The sequence below is a fragment of the Macaca thibetana genome, chromosome 10 (assembly GCF_024542745.1).
Source record: "Macaca thibetana thibetana isolate TM-01 chromosome 10, ASM2454274v1, whole genome shotgun sequence".
NCBI classification, from domain to species: domain Eukaryota; kingdom Metazoa; phylum Chordata; class Mammalia; order Primates; family Cercopithecidae; genus Macaca; species Macaca thibetana.
In genome coordinates, this window is record NC_065587.1 from 20,347,688 (window position 1) to 20,368,967 (window position 21,280).

Here is a 21,280-nt window from a genome sequence, read left to right on the forward strand (position 1 = left end):
ACAGTAGGCTTTTAATAAATGTTGAAAGACAGAGGAACACAAGATTAAAAATAGAAGGGAAGGAAGACAAGCAGGGGGGAAGTGAGGTAGGGAAGGGAGAAGGAGGGAGGGCAGAGGGCCTTCCAGAGCCTACTTGTGACTGACAGGGGCCCCATTTCCCTGGCAAGGGGAGCACATTACCCAATGCAGGCATGCGCTGGAATGAGTTCACTGGGTGAAAACTCGTGCGACACTGGAATGGGGCACAAACCAGGTCGTTTTGACAGTGACAGGTAGAATCAGGGATCCTGGGTGATGCTTGCTCTGGGGCATCCCAGCTTCCATTTTTGGCCTATCTTTGGTGAATTTTTTTTTTTTTTTTTTTTTTTTTTTTTGGAGACAAAGTCTCGCTCTGTTGCTCGGGCTGGAGTGCAATGGTATGACCTCGGCTCACTGCAACCTCCGCCTCTCGAGTTAAAGTGCTTCTCCTTCAGCCTCCTAAGTAGCTTAGATTGCAGGCGTGCACCACCACACCTGGATAATTTTTGTATTTTTGGTGGAGATGGGGTTTCACCGTTTGGCCAGGCTGGTCTTGAACTCCCGACCTCAGGTGATCCACCCACCTTGACCTCCCAAAGTGTTGGGATTACAGGTGTGGTGAGCTTTTATTGAGCACCTACTGTGTACAATGCACCACAGTCGGTGCTGGACTGGGAGTGTACCATGATGAACCAGACCCTCAAGGAGCCCAAGAGTGAGACCTGTGACAGATCACAATCGCTGGAAGGATGGAAGATGACGGTGGGGTGTGGGATTTTAGGGGCCTGGGGATTTGCTTCACAGCAGAAAAAAAAAAAAAAAAAAAAAAAGAAACACATCAGAAAGGACATCGCCAAAGAGAAGGCATTTGAAGTAGGCCTTGTGGGAGGCAGGGACTGAATACAAGGGTGTTGCAAGAAAGGCATTCCAGGGAGAGGGAACAGCAGAAGAAAAAGCTGGAAAGAGAATGGAGGGGAGGCAAGGGACCTGGGATAAGGGAGAAAGGAAGGGGAAATTAGCTCAGGAGGGACCCAAAAGGGCCTTGAGTCTAGGCGAAGGCATTTACAGTTTTTACTGAGGGTAATAAGGAGCCCAGGGAGGCTTTGGAGCAGAGGAGGGACATATTCAGAAGCCAGCTTGAAGAAGATGGGCCAAGGCTGGGTGCAATGGCTTACTCCTGTAATCCCAGCACTTTGGGAGGCTGAGGTGGGCAGATCTCTTGAGGTCAGGAGTTCAAGACCAGCCTGGCCAACAAGGTGAAACCCTGTCTCTACTAAAAGTACAAAAATTAGCCATGTGTGGTGGCATGCGCCTGTGATTCCAGTTACTCGGGAGGCTGAGACAGGAGAATAGCTTGAACCTGGGAAGAGGAGGTTGCAGTGAGCCACTGCTCTCCAGCTTAGGCGACAGAGCAAGAAGACTCTGTCTCAAAAAAAAAAAAAGAAAAAAGAAAAGAAAACAAAGAAGATGGGCCAGAGGTGCTGGGAGCAGGGACCCAGGGGGAGGAGACGAGAGTAGGGGAGAGTTCCTGACTTTACCCCTTATGGCTCAAGCTCCAGCCTGAGATGTGTTGGGTACTGGGGAGGCCCCACCCTGCAGAAGAGGCAGATCTGCTCATTACCCTCTTCCAGGGCTAAGGGGGACTCTCCTGGGACTTAGCAAGGCCACCTATGTGCATGCCTCTGCCAGGAGCCAGCCATGTGGGATACAATGTCCTGAGTAAGCACCAGGTCCAGATAGTCCTGATTGTCACTTACTCCATGGCTGCATGGCCCCAGGCATGCTGCTTCCCTCTTCCAGGCTCTGTCAGGTAGGGAGGAATAGTCTGGGGCTCAAGGAGCACATGAAGCCTTTGGACTAGAACTTGACATGGAGCCCAGCAAATGGTCTCTGATTAGAGGTGAAGCTGGTGATGCCTGCCTATATCACCTTAGCCTCACTACTCCCTAGCTGCAGAACCTGTGTTTCTCTGCCTAAGGACGCTCTCCAGCCTTCTGAATTGTGTGCACAGCAGGCCAGAAGTGCCAGCAGAATTGACAGCCCCTGGAGCAGCCCTCAACCGAAGACTGTCCTGAGTTGCTGTATAAATACCCCAGTTGCCTCCCCACTCAGGCAAGGAAACGCTGAAGGGGGGCGTTCCCTGCTGCCTCCCAGAAGTCCCCACTGAGATTGAATTCTTCTGTACTTCCTTGATAACCAGTCCTATACAGCTGCCTTCCGTTCTCTGTGTCATTTCCACACTTCCCTACTTGTCTTTCTCAGGACACATCTCTAATAAACTTGCACTGATCTTCTTGTCTCAGGGCAACCCAGACTACTACAAATACCTACTGTGTTCCAGGTCCCATGCACACCACGTGATCTCATGTGTCCTCATCTTGGGCTCTGGCTTTCTGCTTGTCCAGTGGGTGGTGGGGGCAGATGTAACGAGGAGTCCCTCCTCACCTTTCATCCTGGCTCCCAGGCCAGGTGTGGCCCAGCTCAGGATTGCATATCCACCTGTTTGGGTCTGGGCCTGGGAAGTCTCATCCTCAACCCTGAAGCCGTGTGCCCTAACAGCTGGGATGAATCATGGGCAGTTGCTCTGGACATGTCAGGTGGTAGACGAAGCCTGGGATGAAAGTGAAGGCATGATGACAGTGACTTCTGGGTCTCTGTTGGGGGTGAAAGATGACTTGTCCTGGCTCAAGGAGGCGTCTTAAGGGACCACAGGAGTAGAGGGTAGGGGATTGAGAGGCAGGATGAACTGCCACCCCCATGTGCGTGAAATCAGGTGGTGTCAATTTCAACATGCCCACATCAACGCTCCCAGGAAACATCGCTGTCCTGATTTTGCAAGTGAGGATGTGAACCCAGGGCAGGCTGAGTCCAGGGCCCTGTGCCTGAGGCACCTAGGAAGGAAATGAGCCCCACCAGTTGCCCTAAGGCTGACAGGAAGGAGTGGGATTTCTGGGCAGTGATAAATGTGGGCATGGCTGCCAGCTGGGCAAAAGGCAGGCCACCTGGAGGGAGCCACAGAGCGGAGCCTGGACCCACTCACGGGCAGCCCATCGCAGACCTGAGCCCATCGCAGGAGAAGTCGCTGGCCCAGGTGAGTGAAGGGAGAGACTCCTACACCAGCCTCAGTTTCTCCTTCTGCCATGGGGAAGGGCAGGACTCAAGGTCCCTGAGGTTCTTTTGAACTCTCCAGCTCTGGGTCTCTTCCCAACCATGAGGGACTTGGCAGCCGGAGGCTACACCAGCACTAGCCAATAGAAATACCACGCCACCATAAATGCAAGCCACATAGGTCATTTGAAATTTTCTTTCTTCTTTTTTTTTTTTTTTTTTTTTTTGAGACGGAGTTTTGCTCTTGTTGCCCAGGTTGGAGTGCAATGGCACAATCTTGGCTCACTGCAACTTCTGCCTCCTGGGTTCAAGCAATTCTCCTGCCTCAGCCTCCCGAGTAGCTGGGATTACAGGCATCTGCTACCACGCCTGGCTAATTTTTGTATGTTAGTAGAGACAGGGTTTCACCACGTTGGTCAGGCTGGTCTGGAATTCCTGACCTCAGGTGATCCACCCACCTCAGCCTCCCAAAGTGCTGGGATTACAGGCATGAGCCACCGTGCCCGGCATTTTTGAAATTTTCTATTAGCTCCATTAAAGAACTAAAAAGAGGCTGGGCACCGTGGCTCATGCCTGTAATCTCAGCACTTTGGGAGGCTGAGGTGGGTGGATCATTTGAGGTCAGGGGTTCGAGACCAGCCTGGGCAACACAGTGACACCGTGTGGCAGGAGAATCGCTTGAACCCAGGAGATGGAGGTTGCAGTGGGCCAAGATTGTGCCACCGTGCTCCAACCTGGGAGACAGAGCAAGACTATGTCTCAAAAACAAAACAAAAAAACAAACTACAACAAACTAAAAGAAACAATTGAAATAAATTTTAATAACCTATTAACTTCAATATATAATCTAATCAATATAAAAACGATTGGCCTGGTGCGGTAGGTCAGGCCTATAATCCCCGCACTTTGAGGTGCGAGGATCAATGGAGCCCAGGAGTTCTGGTAACATAGCGAGAACACATCTTTACAAAAAATTAAAAAATTAGCAACATAGGCCGGGCGCGGTGGCTCAAGCCTGTAATCCCAGCACTTTGGGAGGCCGAGACAGGTGGATCACGAGGTCAGGAGATCGAGACCATCCTGGCTAACACGGTGAAACCCTGTCTCTACTAAAAAATACAAAAAACTAGTCGGGCCAGGTGGCGGGCGCCTGTAGTCCCAGCTACTCAGGAGGCTGAGGGAGGAGAATGGCGTAAACCTGGGAGGAGGAGCTTGCAGTGAGCTGAGATCCGGCCACTGCACTGCAGCCTGGGCGACAGAGCGAGTCTCTGTCTCAAAAAAAAAAAAAAAAAAAAAAAATAGCAACATAGAGCGACCCCATCTCTAACAACAACAACAACAAATAGCTGGTGTGGTGGCCCATGCCTGTAGTCCCAGCTACTTGGGAGGCTGAGGTGGGAGGATGGATTGAGCCTAGGAGGTTGAGACTGCAGTGAGCCATCATGGTGCCACTGCACTCCAGCCTGGGCAACAGAGCTAGACCCTGTTTCAAAAAAAAAAAAGAGTGTTTTGAGGGGATACTGAGTCTTTGAAATCCTGTGTATTTTACACTCACAGCAGACCTCAGTTCAGACTAGCCACGTTTGAAGAATTTGTGTCTACCATACTGGACAGGGCTGGTGAAGGCTGCTGGCCTGCTGGGGAGGCTGCATTGGCAGGTCCCGTCCTCAGCTAGGAACTGGAGAAGGCAGGAACAGGGTGCATTTTCGTCTCTAGCCTGGGAGGAGTCCCTCGAAGGTCCTTAGGGTCTTTCCTTCGTGGTCGCAGACGGCAAGCGTGGGCTTCAGGAAGACTCAAACAGTTCCATGTGCATGGACGCAACGACGGGGCCTTGGAGGTCTCGATTCCTGCCATCACAGGGCTTTGCATCCGGTAGGTGGTGTACCCGGGGTGGACGGTGCCGGGAAGGGGTTCGTGGGGCAAAGAGGGACGGCGACCGCGCTCTGGAGTGGGCTTTCTGGTAGGGTCACGAGACCGATGGGGAGGGTCGCGGTGTGGGCGGGGCGGGGCGGGGCCTGGATCCAGGCTGGGGACGGGATATGAGCCAGGCGTCCCCGCCCAACACCCTGCCCTTCCGCGCCCTGCCTTTCGGTGCCAAGAACAGGCACAGGTGCCAAGAACAGACGAAGTTTCTCCTGTGCCTGTTCTTGGTTTTCTTCCTCAAGGTAGTGTGTGTAAAGCTGTGTGTTGGTAACTTCACCCGTTTCCTTAGAAAATGGCTGAATGTGTTGCTGATGTATAACGATACCAGAAAATTTGTTTTTTGTCCATGAGAGTGAACAGGAAATTTATTTATTCATTTATTTAGAGATAGGGTCTCACTCTGTCACCTAGGCTGGAGTGGTGAGAACATGGCTCACTGCAGCCTCAAACTCCTGGGCTCAAACAACCCTCCCACCTCAGCCTCCTGAATAGCTGGGACTACAGCCAGGCACACCACACCCAGTTAATTTTTAATTTTTTTTTTTCTTTTCTGAAATGGAATCTTGCTCTGTCACCCAGGCTGGAGTGCAGTGGTGTGATCTTGGTCACTTCAGCCTCTGCCTACCAGGTTCAAGAGACTCTCTGCCTCAGACTCCTGAGTAGCTGGGATCACAGGCGTGTGCTACCATACCCGGCTAATTTTTGTATGTTTTGTAGAGACGGGGTTTTGCCATGATGGCCAGAGTGGTCTGGAACTCCTGGCCTCAAGTGACCCACCCGCCTCGGCTTCTCAAAGTATTGGTATTACAGGCATGAGCCACTCCACTCAGTCAGAAAAGTTTTTATTTCTCTCTCATGAAAAGCAATTAAACACCATTCATACTTTAACAACGCTGGGAAGGGAGTATGATTAAAATCTAGCTTAAGGATGATTGTGGCCTTTAAAAGTTGTGTTTCTTGGTATCCAAGATGATTAAAAAAATAAAATTTAAAAAATAACAATTTTTTTAAAGTTGTGTTTCTTGAATTGTATGAATCTTTTTAAAAGAAAACAAAGTATAAAGAAATAAAGCTAGCGGAAAAATCTTACAAGTTGTTCAAGTGTGAATTCATACGTGATTATATCCCCATAAAGCTGTTAGTTTTAATTTTAAAAAGTTCAAGTCATCGACTTTTTTTTTTTTTTGAGATGTAGTCTTGCCCTGTTGCCGAGGCTGGGGTGCAGTGGTATGATCTCAGCTCACTGCAGACTCTGCTGTCTGGGTCCAAGCAATTCTTGTGCCTCAGCCTCCTGAGTAGCTGGGATTACAGGCGCCCACCACACCCAGCTAATTTTTGTATTTTTAGTAGAGACGGGGTTTCACCGTGTTGGCCAGGCTGATCTGGAACTCCTGACCTCAAGTGATCTGCCTGCCTTGGCCTCCCAAAGTTCTGGGATTACAGGTATGAGCCACCGCACCCAGCCAATTGATTTTTTTTTTTTTTTTTTTTTGAGACAGGGTCTTGATTTATTGCCCAGGCTGAAGTGCAGTGACATGATCTCAGCTCACTGCAATCTTTGCCTCCTGGGCTCAAGCAATTCTCCCACCATAGCCTCTCAAGTAGCTGGGACTACAGGCGTGCACCACCACGCCTGGCTAATATATTTTTTGTAGTAATGAGATTTCACCTTGATGCCCAGGGTGGTCTTGTAGCAGGACTAGCCACAGACAAAACTCCTCAGACACCAGATTAAAGAAGGAAGAGGTTTTTTATTCGGCCGGGAGTGTCGGCAGACTCGCATCTTAAGAGCCGAGCTCCCCGAGAAAGAAATACTTGGCCTTTTTAAAGGCTTACAACTTTAAGGAGTCCACGGCAAAGGGTTGTGATAAATCGAGCAAGTGTGGGAAACGTGACTGGGGGCTACATGCATCAGCTAACAGAACAGAAAGTTTTACAATGCTTTTTTTCATACAGTGTCTGGAATTTACAGATAACACAAGTAGTTTAGGCCAGGGGTTGATGTTATTATTATTACTTTGTTTAACTCCTAGGACTGGGTGGTGGTGACAAGGTTGTCTGGCTATTTATCTTACTTTTGTTTCTCTCTCTCTTTTCTCCTGTCTTTGAACTAGGCAAGGTGGGGGGAGGGGGGCAGCAGGAATAGTAGTGGTCTCCTCCCTTAGTCTCAAACTCCTGAGCTCGAGCAATCCATCTGCCTTGGTTGGCCAAAGTGCTGGGATTACAGGCATGAGCCACCTCACCTGGCCAAGTAATTGATCTTAATGCCCATGAGTTCAAAATACAATACTCAAAAAAGGAAAAAAGGAACAAAAACGAGGGGCAGTGTTCGGCATCAGGAAAAGGACATTCTGCTTAGACCTGGGATAACCCTCTTAAAAGACAATTGAAGTCAGAAATTGAAAGAAAAAATTGCTCATGTTGGCTAAGAAGTCCCTTCACCATTTCCAGCCTGACTTTCCTCACTTAGGGAATTGGTATAATGGCAGCATCATGTCAGGATTCATTTAATGCTTAGCCGAGGGCCAAACACTCATATTCCTGTAGACAAAGGTTATCAGTCCATTTTGGGTGGGGGGTCAGGGAAAGTCCTTTGAGGGTCCATTTGGGGTCCAATGAGAATAAGACCCAGAGAGGGCGGAATGACTCAGGCAAGGCCACAGTGGGACCTGCTCACTCTTTGTCCAGTGCTCTTTTCCTTACCACATTCATCAGTGTTGGAGGCTGGCTTTAGCCTACAGTCAATGACATCCACCCAGGAACGGACCCTCAGCTCTCAGACCCTGCAGGCTGGGCCCAGGGTCAGCTGAACTATCCCAATCAACTCCCAGGCCAGGTCAAGCCACCCCTCACTCGGGCCTGGCTAACGGGTTTCAAACCGTGTCTTTACAGTGAAGCCTTCTAAGTCACAGTCCATCATTTCAACCCTAACCTATCAGGTACACAGCTCAGCCCTGCTTAAGTGTGGGAGGGAACCGTCAAAGACAAAATTGACACAAATTCAGTTTAAAGATCTCAATTATCTTTACTGTAATTCTAGAATCAGGCAACCAGTTCTGCCACTCGCTGGCTGTGTGACACTAGGCAAGTTGCTCAACCTTTCTGAGCCTCATACTCTGTGCAGTTTATGCTCCCACCTGACCTGGCCTGAAGACTTCCTAAGGATGAAGATTAGCACCCTAAAGAGGGCCCCTCCCTGCCCCCACATCCCTGAGTCAGGCTTGTAAACCTTCTCTGTGTTTAACCCACGTTTAATTCTCTCTGATGTTCAGTGTGGTAGGTTTTTGTTTGTTTGTTTGTTTGTTTGTTTTTTTGAGACGAAGTCTCGCTCTTGTGCCCCAGGCTGGAGTGCAATGGTGCGCTGCAACCTCCACCTCCTGGGTTCAAGCGATTCTCCTGCCTCAGCCTCCCAAGTAGCTGGGATTACAGGCGCCCGCCACCACGCCCGGCTAATTTTTGTATTTTTAGTACAGATGGGGTGTTTCACCATGTTGGCCAGGCTGGTCTCGAACTTCTGACCTCAGGTGATCCTCCCGCCTGTGCCTCCCAAAGCGAGCCACAGCGCCTGGCCTGTAGTTGGTTCTATCATCCCATTTCGAAGACAGAGAAAACAAACTGTTACGGCTTGACCCAGGCCCTGATCCTCCCAGCCCGAGTGGGCCCTCTTCACTCAGACATCCCCTTCCTCAAGCACAGTTGAGACCTGCAGGACTGAGGGTGGTTGACCTCTGACCCAGGTCTCTCCCTCTCTGTCCTCAGTTTCGGGAGAACATCCAAGATGTGCTATCTGCCTTGCCCAATCCTGATGACTACTTCCTCCTGCGCTGGCTCCGAGGTAAGGATAGAGCGTGGGGGCTGGGGTAGCGTCAACGGCATGAAAGAGGAGTGTATTAGGTATCTATTGAGTGTATCAAATTACTCCAAAATATAGCCATTTAAAACAACTGCAAACATTTATTCTCTCATGATTTCTGTGGCCAGGAATTATGGAAAGGCTTAGTGGGGTGGTTCTGACTCAGGGTCTCTCATGAGGATGCAGTAAAGATACCCATCAGGGATGCAGTCATCTGAAGGTTTGGGGCAGGAGGATCTGCTTCCAAGATGTCGAACGTAGCTGACAAGTCTGTGCTGGCTGTCGGCAGGAGGCTGCAGGAGGCTTCAGTTCTTCCTCACAGGGGCCGCTTGAGCATCCTCACAACAAGGCAGTTGGCTTCCCGCTGAGAGGTGACAATGTGCTAGCAGCCCTCACTCTCAGCGCCTCCTCGGCCTCGGCATCCACTCTGGCGGTGCTTGAGGAGACCTTCAGCCCACCACGGCACCGTGGGAGTCCCTCTCTGGGCTGGCTGAGGCCGCAGCCGCCTCCCTCTGCTTGCGGGGAGGTGTGGAGGGAGAGGCGCGGGCGGGAAACGGGGCTGCGCGCGGCGCTCGCGGGCCAGTGCGAGTTCCGGCAGGCGCGGACACGGGCTCGGCAGGCCCAGCACATGAAGCGGCCGGCCGGCGCCGCCGGCCCAGGGCAGTTAGCCAGCAGCTGCGGAGGTTGCGCCGGGTCCCCCAGCAGTGCGGGCCTGCAGACGCTGCACTCAAATTCTCGCCCGGTTTAAGCGCGGGCCAGCCGGCGCTGCACTCAAAGTGGCGCTGCACTCAAATTCTCGCCAGGTTTAGCTGCCTCCCCGCGGGGCAGGGCTCGGGACCTGCAGCCCGCCATGTCTGAGCTCCCCCGCTGCAGTGGGCTCCCGCGCGGCCTAAGCCTCCCCGACGGGCACCGCCCCCTGCTCCGTGGCTCCCGGTCCCATCGACCGCCCAAGGGCTGAGAAGTGCAGGCGCGGCCCGGGACTGGCGGGTAGCTCCGCCTGCAGCCCCGGTGCAGGATCCACTGGGTGAAGTCAGCTGGGTTCCTGAGCCGGATGGGGACTTGGAGAACTTTTATCTAGCTAGAGGATCGTAAATACACCAATCAGCACTCTGTGTCTAGCTAACTCTGTGTCTAGCTAACCTAGTGGAGACTTGGAGAACTTTCTGTCTAGCACTGTGTCTAGCTCAAGGATTGTAAACACACCAATCAGCCCTCTGTCAAAACGGACCTATCAGCTCTCTGTAAAATGGACTAATCAGCAGGATGTGGGTGGGGTCAGATAAGGGAATAAAAGCAGGCTGTTTTCCCCACCAACCCAGCCAACAACAGCAACCTACTTGGGTGTTTGTCCTGCACTGTGGAAGTTTTGTTCTTTGGCTCTTTGCAGTAAATCTTGTTGCTGCTCACTCTCTGGGTTCACACTGTCTTTATGAGCTGTAACACTCACCTCAAAGGTCTGCAGCTTCACTCCCGAAGCTAACAAGACCACAAACCCACCAGGACCAATGAACAACTCCAGATGCGCTGCTTTTAAGAGCTGTACCACTCACCACGAAGGTCTGCAGCTTCACTCCTGACAGCGAGACTGCAAACCCACCAGAAGGAAGAAGCTCCAGACACACCATCTCTTTTTTTTTTTTTTTTTTTTGAGACGGAGTCTTGCTCTGTCGCCCAGCCTGGAGTGCAGTGGCCAGATCTCGGCTCACTGCAAGCTCCGCCTCCCCGGTTTACGCCATTCTCTTGCCTCAGCCTCCCGAGTAGCTGGGACTACAGACGCTCGCCACCTCGCCTGGCTATTTTTTTGTATTTTTTTACTAGAGACGGGGTTTCACCGTGTTAGCCAGGATGGTCTCGATCTACTGACCTTGTGATCCGCCCGTCTCGGCCTCCCAAAGTGCTGGGATTACAGGCTTGAGCCACCACGCCCGGCCCACACCATTTCTAAGAACTGTAACATCGTGAGGGTCCACAGCTTCATTCTTGAAGTCAGTGAGACCAAGAACCTACCAATTCCGGACACGCTGCCATGAGTGATCCCAGTGAGCAGGGAGGAAGTGGTAATATCTTACAATGAAGCCTTCTGAGTCACATTCCTTTTTTTTTTTTTGAGATGGAGTCCCACTCTGTTTCCCAGGCTGGAGTGCAGTGGTGTGATCTCGGCTCACTGCAATCTCCGCCTCCCAGGTTCAAGTGATTCTTGTGCCTCAGCCTCACAAGTAGCTAGGATTCATGTGCCACCACCCTCAGCCCATTTTTGTGTTTTTAGTAGAGACAGAGTTTCATCATGTTAGCCAGGCTGATCTCAAACTCTTGACCTCACATGATCCACCTGTCTGTCTTGGTCTACCAAAGTGCTGGGATTACAGGCATGAGCCATCTCACTGGGCCAAATTCCATCATTTCTACAGCTATCTATCAGGTACACAGCTCAGCCTTTCTCAGTGTGCGAGGGAACTGTCAAAGACAAAATTACGACACATTTGGTTTAAAGATCTGAGTTATCTCTACTGCAATTCTAGAATCAGGCAACATTTCATCTTATGAGATAGAATAAGTGTTCAATGAGTGAAGCGGAGGAGTTTGGCTTTATACACAGAAAAGGGGCTGAAGAAAGCAGAAACAGAACAAAAGGCAAATCTATCATTTCAAAGCTACAATAGTTTTCTGGTAAGGCAAGAACAATGGAAAGATAACTGATTGGTTTACATCAGGTGAGTTCAGGTTACTTTTTGCTGTAAGGCTAAAAACAGAACTTCATTAACATACCAGTTGAAGATTGTAACTGGACTGGCCTGTTAGGGAAATTAGGTGCGCGCGCTCTCTCTCTATCCCTCTTTTAAACAAGGTCTCACTCTGCAGCCCAGGCTGACCTCACTGTAGTCTTGACCTCCTGGGCTCAAGCGATCCTCCCACCTCAGCCTCCCTAGTAACTGGGACTATAGGAGCTCGTCACCACACCTGGCTAATTTTTGTGTGTATTTTTTGTAGAGACAGAGTTTCGCCATGTTGCTCAGGCTGGTCTAGAACTCCTGGGTTCCAGTAATCCACCTCCCTCAGCTTCCCAAAGTGCTGGTGTAATGCCCAGACCGTTTGTTCCCCAAAGAAGACCACCAGAGTCCAGAGTCAAAGCCAAGTGGCAAGGATCTTTTACTGCAAGTTCGAACTTGGTCCCTCCATTCCACAGCATACAAGAGGGCCCCGAACAATGCGAGTGCTTGCCTTTTATAGCCCGATGTAAATAGGATACGTAAAGTTACAGAGGAACAAGGAAATTCTTTTGGTTACAGCACTACAATTGGTTAACATTTTAAGTTATACATTTAGCGGTTTTCTATTGGTTCCCGCGCTTTCAGTAAAACCACGAACGGCTGTGTCCTTATCGGAGACTTTCCAGGTGGTGTTTTTCTAAAGTTGAGATATATGGTAGTCTCTGAGTTGAGAAATGTGTTTGTACTGGGCTCAGGAAGTTAAGAGATATATGGTGGGATGTGTTTGTACTGGGCTCAGGAAGTTGAGAGATATATGGTGGGATGTGTTTGTACTGGGCTCAGGAAGTTGAGAGATATATGGTGGGATGTGTTTGTACTGGGCCTGTTTGTGTTGAGTCCGGGTTTGAGGAATGTGCCTGTTTTCTTTCACTGGGATTATAGGCATGAGCCACCATGCCTGTCTGGGCTATCTCTTGATTTCTCAGGTCAGATAACAACTGTTTCAGTTTAGTAAGCATGAGGACTCCATCTTGATTTTTGGTCTTGTCTGTTGGGACCTAGTGCAGGAGTTTAGTACAAAGCAATAGCCTCCTATAATTTTTGTTTAGCAGAACAGGGAGTGAATGCCAGGGAAGGATCACTGATGGTCATCTTAGAGGTGGCTAGTACAAGGAGTGGAAATACTTTCATATTTTGGACACTTATTCTGTACCAGGCAACGGGTACAGCAGTTTTTATGTATTATTTATTTTTTGAGTCAGTCTCACTCTGTCACCCAGGCTGGAGTGCAGTGGCAGAATCTTGGCTCATGGCAACCTCCGCCTCCTGGGTTCAAGCAATTCTCTTGCCTCAGCCTCCCAAGTAGCTGAGATTACAGGCGCTCGCCACAATACCTGGCTAATTTTTTGTATTTTTAGTAGAGACAGGGTTTCACCATGTTAGCCAGGCTGGTCTCAAACTCCTGACCTCAAGTAATCCACCTGCCTCAGCCTCCCAAAGTGCTGGGATTACAGGCATGAGCCACCATGCCCAGCCATTTATCTATTATTTTCTTTCTTCTCCTTCCCTCCTCCTCCTCCTTGTTCAACCCAGTTAGGCAGGTATTATTGTTAGCTTTGTTTTTGCATTGGAGGAAGCTGTGGCTTATAAAGGTTAAACCACTTGCCCAAGGCCGCTATGCTAGCAGGTGACAAAGTCAGGTCAGTCTGATGTTAGAGGCCAATTGCTTAACATCCTCTCATAAAAAGAGTTTGGGGACCAGGTTAGGGAAGAGGTTTGCTCTTGAGATAAATGTCAGAATCCCAGGAATCCAAATGCAGAGACAGGATTCTCAGTGGCCCCAAAAATGTGACTGTAACTCCTACACTTAGATCCTTCCCTGAGGGGGGTACGTAGGGGGCGGGCGGTAGGGCTGGAGTTGGTTTCAGCTGCGGTGAGAAAACCACTGTGAAAACCATGTTGATCATCACACCTGCTCCTACTATTGCAGAGTACACAGGATTTCACATCCCTGGATGTTGGTTAATCTGTGATGAATAGCCTTGGTAAAACTTGTGATGGCAACTTGCCTCTGAGCCTGGTGTGTACTTTATATAAGTTACAACAAGGCTGGGCTAGGGGTCTCACACCTCTAATCCCAACACTTTTGGAGGCCGAGGAAGGAGGATTGATTGAATCTGGGAATTTGAGGTCAGCCTGGGCAACATAGGGAGACTTCATCTCTACAAAAAATTTTAAAACTTAGCCAGACCTGGTGGCGCACCTGTGGTTCCAGCCACTCGGGAGGTTGAGGTGGGAGAATCACTTGAGCCCAGGAATTTGAGACTAGCCTGGACAACATGGCGAAACCTCGTCTCCACAAAAAAATACACAAAAATCTTGGCCAGGCATGGTGCTGCATGCCTGTGTTCCCAGCTACTGGGGAGGCTGAGGTGAGAGGATCACTTGAGCCTGGGAAGTTGTGAAAGAAAACAGGCACATTCCTCAAACCCGGACTCAACACAAACAGGCCCAGTACAAACACATCCCACCATATATCTCTCAACTTCCTGAGCCCAGTACAAACACATCCCACCATATATCTCTTAACTTCCTGAGCCCAGTACAAACACATCCCACCATATATCTCTTAACTTCCTGAGCCCAGTACAAACACATTTCTCAACTCAGAGACTACCATATATCTCAACTTTAGAAAAACACCACCTGGAAAGTCTCCGATAAGGACACAGCCGTTCGTGGTTTTACTGAAAGCGCGGGAACCAATAGAAAACCGCTAAATGTATAACTTAAAATGTTAACCAATTGTAGTGCTGTAACCAAAAGAATTTCCTTGTTCCTCTGTAACTTTACGTATCCTATTTACATCGGGCTATAAAAGGCAAGCACTCGCATTGTTCGGGGCCCTCTTGTATGCTGTGGAATGGAGGGACCAAGTTCGAACTTGCAGTAAAAGATCCTTGCCACTTGGCTTTGACTCTGGACTCTGGTGGTCTTCTTTGGGGAACAAACGGTCTGGGCATTACATCTGGGGGCTCGTCCGGGATTCTCTAAGCCCACCAGACCCCTGGTCAACGGATCTACCGGGATCGATCTGCTGATAGGTGAGCCGGCTCGTCTCTGTTTGTCTGTCCGTGTCTGTTCTGAACCTGTATCTGTGACTCGCGAAGTCTAAAACTGAAGCTGACGCAGTCCTGGCGGACGCGCTATAGGACGGCCAGCGGAGACTGGTGGGAGACGTCCCCTGGCTGTCGTCTGATCTAGATTTTTATCTGAACTGATTCTGACCTGAGCTTCCGGAGCGCGCTTGCGGCTAGATGTTATTTATACGCCAGATTTCCTTTACAGGAATTCTAACCCATATTCTTTTACAGGAAGAGACTACAAACTATTACAGGATGGGTAATACCCAGAGCACTCCCCTATCTCTCCTTACAAGTAATTTCAAGGATGTTAGAGCAAGGGGCCATGATCTTAGTATGGAAATCAGGAAGGGAAAGCTAATTACTCTGTGCCGCTCCAAATGGCCTGCCTTTGACATGGGGTGGCCACCCGAAGGGACGTTCCAACTTCCTGTCATCACTACAGTAAAGTCCAAGATTTTCCTACCTGGGCGTGCGGGCCACTTGGATCAAATTCCATATATCCTCATATGGCAGGACCTTGTTGAGAACCCGCCTCCTTGGCTGTCCCCTTTCCAATTAGCCCCTGAACCCTGTAAGGCACTGGTTGCTCGGCCTCTAAAATCCAAGCAACCGACTGCCCCCCCATCCTGTTCTACCTGATAGCGGGGACCCACTGTCCACAGAACCCCCTCCGTACCCCTCCAGGCCCCAGGCCCCAGCCCCCCGGGCTGAGCCGCGGGAAGGAGCAGGCAGACGGGAGGTGGCCGGCGCACCCGGACCCGCTGAAAGTGAAAGTAACTTTGAAGGGCCAGCAGGGCGTACGCGAGGGCGCACTTTGCGGGCTAGCCCCCCACAGCCGCCTGACTCCACAGTGGCTCTACCCCTTCGGGAAATAGGACCCCCAGATGACACGGGAATCCCCAGGCTCCAGTACTGGCCATTCTCCACCAGTGATCTGTATAACTGGAAGACTCAGAGTGCTCGGTTCTCAGACAACCCCAAAGATTTAATGGTTTTACTGGATAGTGTCATGTTCACCCACCAGCCCACTTGGGATGATTGTCAGCAGCTCCTCCGAATCTTGTTCACAACGGAGGAGCGAGAGAGAATACAGGTAGAAGCTAGAAAGCAGGTCCCGGGGGACGACGGTCAACCGACTGCCAACCCCAACCTCATAAATGCGACTTTTCCTCTGACCAGGCCGGCGTGGGACTACGACACGGCAGAAGGTAGGGGACGGCTACACCTTTATCGCCAGACTCTAATGGCAGGTCTCCGGGCAGCTGCTCGCAAGCCCACTAATTTGGCTAAAGTATACTCTGTTCTGCAGGGAAAGACAGAAAGCCCAGCTACCTACTTAGAAAGATTAATGGAAGCTTTTAGACAGTACATCCCCATAGACCCAGAGGCTCCAGGAAGTCAGGCAGCTGTCGTAATGTCTTTTGTAAGTCAGGCAGCCCCAGACATTAAAAGGAAACTCCAGAAATTAGAAGACTTAGAGGGAAAACAGATTCAGGACCTCCTTCAGATAGCCCAGCGGGTTTACAATAACAGAGATACTCCAGAAGAAAAGCAATTTAAGGCCACTGAAAAAATGACCAAGGTCCTGGCAGCAGTAGTACAGAAAGAGCATCTACAGCCAGAGAACACCCAACCTAGGTGGTCCCCCAGACATGATAATCTGAGCAAAGACCAATGTGCATACTGTAAGGAAGCTGGCCACTGGGTAAGAGACTGTCCCAAAAAGAAACAATGAGGACAGGGACCCCCTAGGTCTACACCCGTACTAGTCACTAAGACGAAGACTAGGGAAGACGGGGTTCGGACCCCCTCCCCGAACCTAGGGTAACTTTGCAAGTGGAGGGTTCCCCAGTTCAGTTCTTGGTCGATACGGGAGCACAGCACTCGGTCCTAGTTAAAACTAATGGAAAATTATCCTCCAAGTCCTCGTGGGTACAAGGGGCCACAGGAATTAAGAAATACCCCTGGACAACACAAAGAACAGTAAACCTCGGAGCCAGGAATGTAACCCATTCTTTCCTGGTCATCCCTGAGAGCCCCTGTCCCCTATTAGGGAGAGACCTGCTAACTAAAATGGGAGCACAGATCCATTTCCTCCCCGAAGGGCCCGTCGTGACCAACTCCCAAAATCAGCCCATGTCCATCCTGACTATAACCCTAGAAGATGAGTACCGGCTCCACCAGGAGCGAGTGGCCCCTGACCAGGACATAGCAACCTGGCTCCAGCAATATCCAGGAGCTTGGGCGGAAACGGGGGGCTTAGGACTAGCAAAACACCGTCCTGCCTTGTTTGTTGAACTCAAGCCTGGGACAGACCCCGTTCGGGTACGCCAATACCCGATGCCCCTAGAGGCCAAAGAAGGGATTGCACCACATATTCGCCGGCTCCTCGACCAAGGGGTCCTTCGCCCGTGTCACTCGCCCTGGAATACTCCATTGTTGCCGGTACGAAAACCTAGTAGCAGAGAATACAGACCTGTACAAGACTTGAGAGAAGTCAATAAGAGGGTTATGGACATACATCCAACTGTGCCTAACCCGTACACCCTCCTGAGTACCCTAAACCCTAAACATCAATGGTACACTGTTTTAGATTTGAAAGATGCTTTCTTCAGTTTGCCTTTAGCCCCTCAGAGCCAAAAGCTCTTCGCCTTCGAGTGGACTGACCCTGCGAGGGGCATAAGTGGCCAACTGACATGGACCAGACTGCCGCAGGGATTCAAAAACTCTCCTACCCTGTTCGATGAGGCCCTCCATGAAGACCTGGGTGAGTACCGACGCAAACACCCTGAAATAACCTTACTACAGCATGTTGATGACCTCCTGATTGCTGCTGAGACCCAAGAAGCTTGTATTCAAGGGACCAAGGGTCTCTTACAAGCTCTAGGGAACCTAGGCTACCAAGCCTCGGCAAAGAAAGCTCAAATCTGTAAATCAGAAGTAACATATCTGGGGTACCTGCTAAAAGGAGGGCAGCGCTGGTTAACAGACGCCCAGAAGCAGACTGTTCTGCAGATCCCCAGGCCACAATCCACCCGACAAGTAAGGGAATTCCTGGGGTCGGCGGGATTTTGTAGACTATGGATACCTGGGTTCGCAGAGCTGGCTAAACCCTTGTATCAGGCAACACGGGGGCAGCAGCCATTTAATTGGACAGAAGAAGCCGAGTCGGCTTCCTAGCAGATCAAAACCACCCTACTCTCTGCATCTGCACTGGGACTACCTGATGTCACCAAGCCCTTCCACTTATACGTGGATGAGAGCAAGGGTGTCGCCAAGGTGGTAATAACTCAGAACTTAGGCACCTGGCGGAGGCCGGTTGCCTACCTGTCAAAGAAATTAGACCCAGTGGCTGCCGGGTGGCCCCCTTGTCTCCGAATGATTGCGGCCACGGCCCTGATGGTACAAGATGCTGATAAACTTGTCATGGGTCAAGAATTACGGGTCGTTACCCCACATGCCATCGAGGGTGTACTCAAACAGCCACCTAATCGATGGATAAGTAACGCCCGGCTCACCCACTACCAAGGACTACTACTAAATCCCCTCAGGATAACTTTCCTGCCCCCAACAACCTTAAACCCTGCCTCGCTGCTGCCCAACCCGGACCTGGACGTCCCGCTCCATGATTGCACCGAGATACTAGCTCAGGTGTACAGAGTTCGAGAGGACCTGCAGGACCGCCCACTTCCTGACGCTGACCTAGTCTGGTTCACTGATGGGAGCAGCTTCGTACACCAAGGCCAGAGGTACGCTGGAGCGGCAGTGACTTCAGAGACTGAGGTAATCTGGGCGGAACCCCTGCCCCCGGGAACATAGGCCCAGAAGGCCGAACTGATAGCACTCACCCAAGCTCTTACCTTAGGGGCAGGGAAGAAACTGACAGTATACACAGACAGCCGATATGCTTTTGCTACGGCGCACATACATGGGGCCATTTACAGGGAGCAAGGGTTACTAATGGCTGAAGGAAAAGAGATAAAAAACAAGCAAGATATCCTAGCCCTGTTAACAGCCCTATGGAGACCAGAAAAATTGGCTATTGTACATTGCCCAGGGCATCAGAAACCAACCACTCCAATTGCTCAAGGCAACTTTCTGGCAGACCAAACTGCAAGGAGTGTGGCAAAGGCTCCCAGCCAACTCCTTGCACTCCAGCTCCCTGATCCGGGCCCCCGGGACTTGCCATATCTCCCTGATTATTCAGAACAAGATCTCCAGTGGATCGACAAACTTCCCCTGAAACAGATCCAGAATGAGTGGTGGACTGATACTAATGACCAAACCATCCTACCAGAAAAATTAGGACAACAAGTGTTAGAACACATCCACCGAACCACCCACCTGGGTGCCCGGTGGATGATAGACCTGATCAGACGCTCCAAGCTCAAAATCAGACATATAGCCGAGACGGCCAGCAGCATCGTGACAAGTTGCAAAGTCTGTCAGCTTAACAACGCCTACCCCCAATCCCAGGCTGCAACGGGAACAAGGCTCAGGGGAACCAGGCCCGGTATCTACTGGGAAGTAGATTTTACTGAAATAAAGCCAGGAAAATATGGGTATCGGTACTTACTTGTCTTTGTAGATGCTTTTTCAGGGTGGACTGAAGCATTCCCAACCAAAAGGGAAACTGCTCAGGTTGTAGCAAAGAAAATTCTGGAAGATATCCTCCCCAGGTATGGCTTCCCCGTCCAGATAGGGTCAAATAATGGGCCGGCCTTCATCGCTAAGGTAAGTCAGGATTTGGCTTCCATCCTTGGGGCAAATTGGAAACTACATTGCGCTTACAGGCCCCAGAGTTCAGGACAGGTAGAGAGGATGAATCGGACCTTAAAGAAGACCTTAACTAAATTGACCATGGAGACTGGCACTAATTGGGTGGTCCTTCTCCCCTACGCTCTGTTCCGGGCCCATAATACCCCTTACAGACTGGGCCTTACCCCTTACAAAATCATGTATGGCAGACCCCCACCCCTGGTTCCCAGCCTAAAAGATGATCTGCTCAAGTCTGAAACAGAAAATGTCTCTGAACTCTTATTTTCCCTACAAGCCTTGCAGAAAATTCATCAAGAAATCTGGCCCAAGCTGAAGGAACTATATGAGACCGGTCCCCCACCGACACCCCATCCGTACCAGCTGGGAGACTGGGTCCTGGTTAAGCAACACCGACAAGAGACCCTAGAACCCAGGTGGAAGGGACCACTCCAGGTACTCCTAACCACACCCACCACCCTGAAGGTAGAAGGCATCACGTCGTGGATCCACTACACCCACATCAAGCCAGTGGACCCAACCTCCGACCTTCTGGGGCCAATCATGGCGGCGGCTGAAGCACCAGCCACATGGACTGTGGACAGAGCTAAGAACAACCCCTTAAAACTCACCCTGCGCCGGCAGCATAGCTCACTGCAAACATGCAGTTAGGTAGTCTAACCCTAACGTTAGTCGCCCTAGCGGCCGCTGGGGAAAACACAAAACCAGCTCCTAATCCCTTTATCTGGAGATTCTGGCTTTATGAAAACCAAACCCACCCCAGACAACCTCATAAGCCCAGGAAATTATTGGCCAGTGCTGATTGCCCCTCCTCAGGGTGCAATAGCCCAATTTTACTAAATTTTACTGGTTTTCAAATAGCCAAACCAATGGCACCAATAATATGCTTTGAGTTTGATCAGACTAAATACAATTGTAAACACTATTGGTGGCACCAAAATGCCGGCTGCCCTTATAACTATTGTAACATCCATAAATCCCATTATTGGGGTAAGGAAGAACAGTTAGATCCTAACTGGCCCTTCCATCGTAGACGGGACGGGGACTTTTCATATACATGGATAGTCAAAGACCCCTGGAACTCCCGCTGGACCACGCCTCAACATGGGGCTGTATACTACTCCCCCTCCTCCACATGGCCTAGCAGTCACCTCTATCTGTGGCGAGGTCTAGTGCAGGTACGGCCCCTGGTCCATGGGAATATCCAACGACAAGAAAACAGACTAACACAAGATTTACGTCCTTTCTCCTGGTTAAAATTATTACAAGAAGGATTAGAACTTGCTAACCTTACAGGACTTCACAGCTTGTCTGTCTGCTTTCTGTGTGCCACTCTAGGGCGTCCACCGCTAACCGCTGTCCCTCTGCCATGGGGATCCTCTACCTCTGCCCAAGCTAACAAACTCCGAAGCCTCTCATATGCCCCTATCCCTAACGTGCCACTATACCTAAACCCCAGTCAGGAGAAGTTTCCCTACTGTTTCTCAGGAACTAATTCCAGCCTCTGCAACATCACTGCAACGCCCCCTAGTACCACCCTAAGGGCTCCGCCGGGCATATTCTTCTGGTGTAATGGAACATTATCTAAGAACCTATCTGGTCCCTCTGTTACCAATCTACTGTGTCTTCCTGTTACATTAGTTCCCCGGTTGACTCTACTAACTGCCAGCGAGTTCCTGGGATACACTGGTAACTGGACTAGTACTGCTATTCACCCAGTCCTTAGACCGAGACCTGTACGAGCCATA

The 21,280-nt window shown here is 50.4% G+C and overlaps 1 protein-coding gene across 1 annotated transcript in view; it reads left to right on the forward strand.

Moving 5' to 3' along the window:
- Positions 1–2,989: 2,989 nt before the first annotated feature.
- Positions 2,990–21,280, forward strand: part of SEC14L6 (SEC14 like lipid binding 6) — a 28,765-nt gene continuing 10,474 nt past the window's right edge. The window contains 2 exon segments of the mRNA XM_050806907.1: positions 2,990–3,109; positions 8,809–8,884. Of these exon segments, the coding sequence (XP_050662864.1) occupies positions 2,990–3,109; positions 8,809–8,884 (196 nt within the window).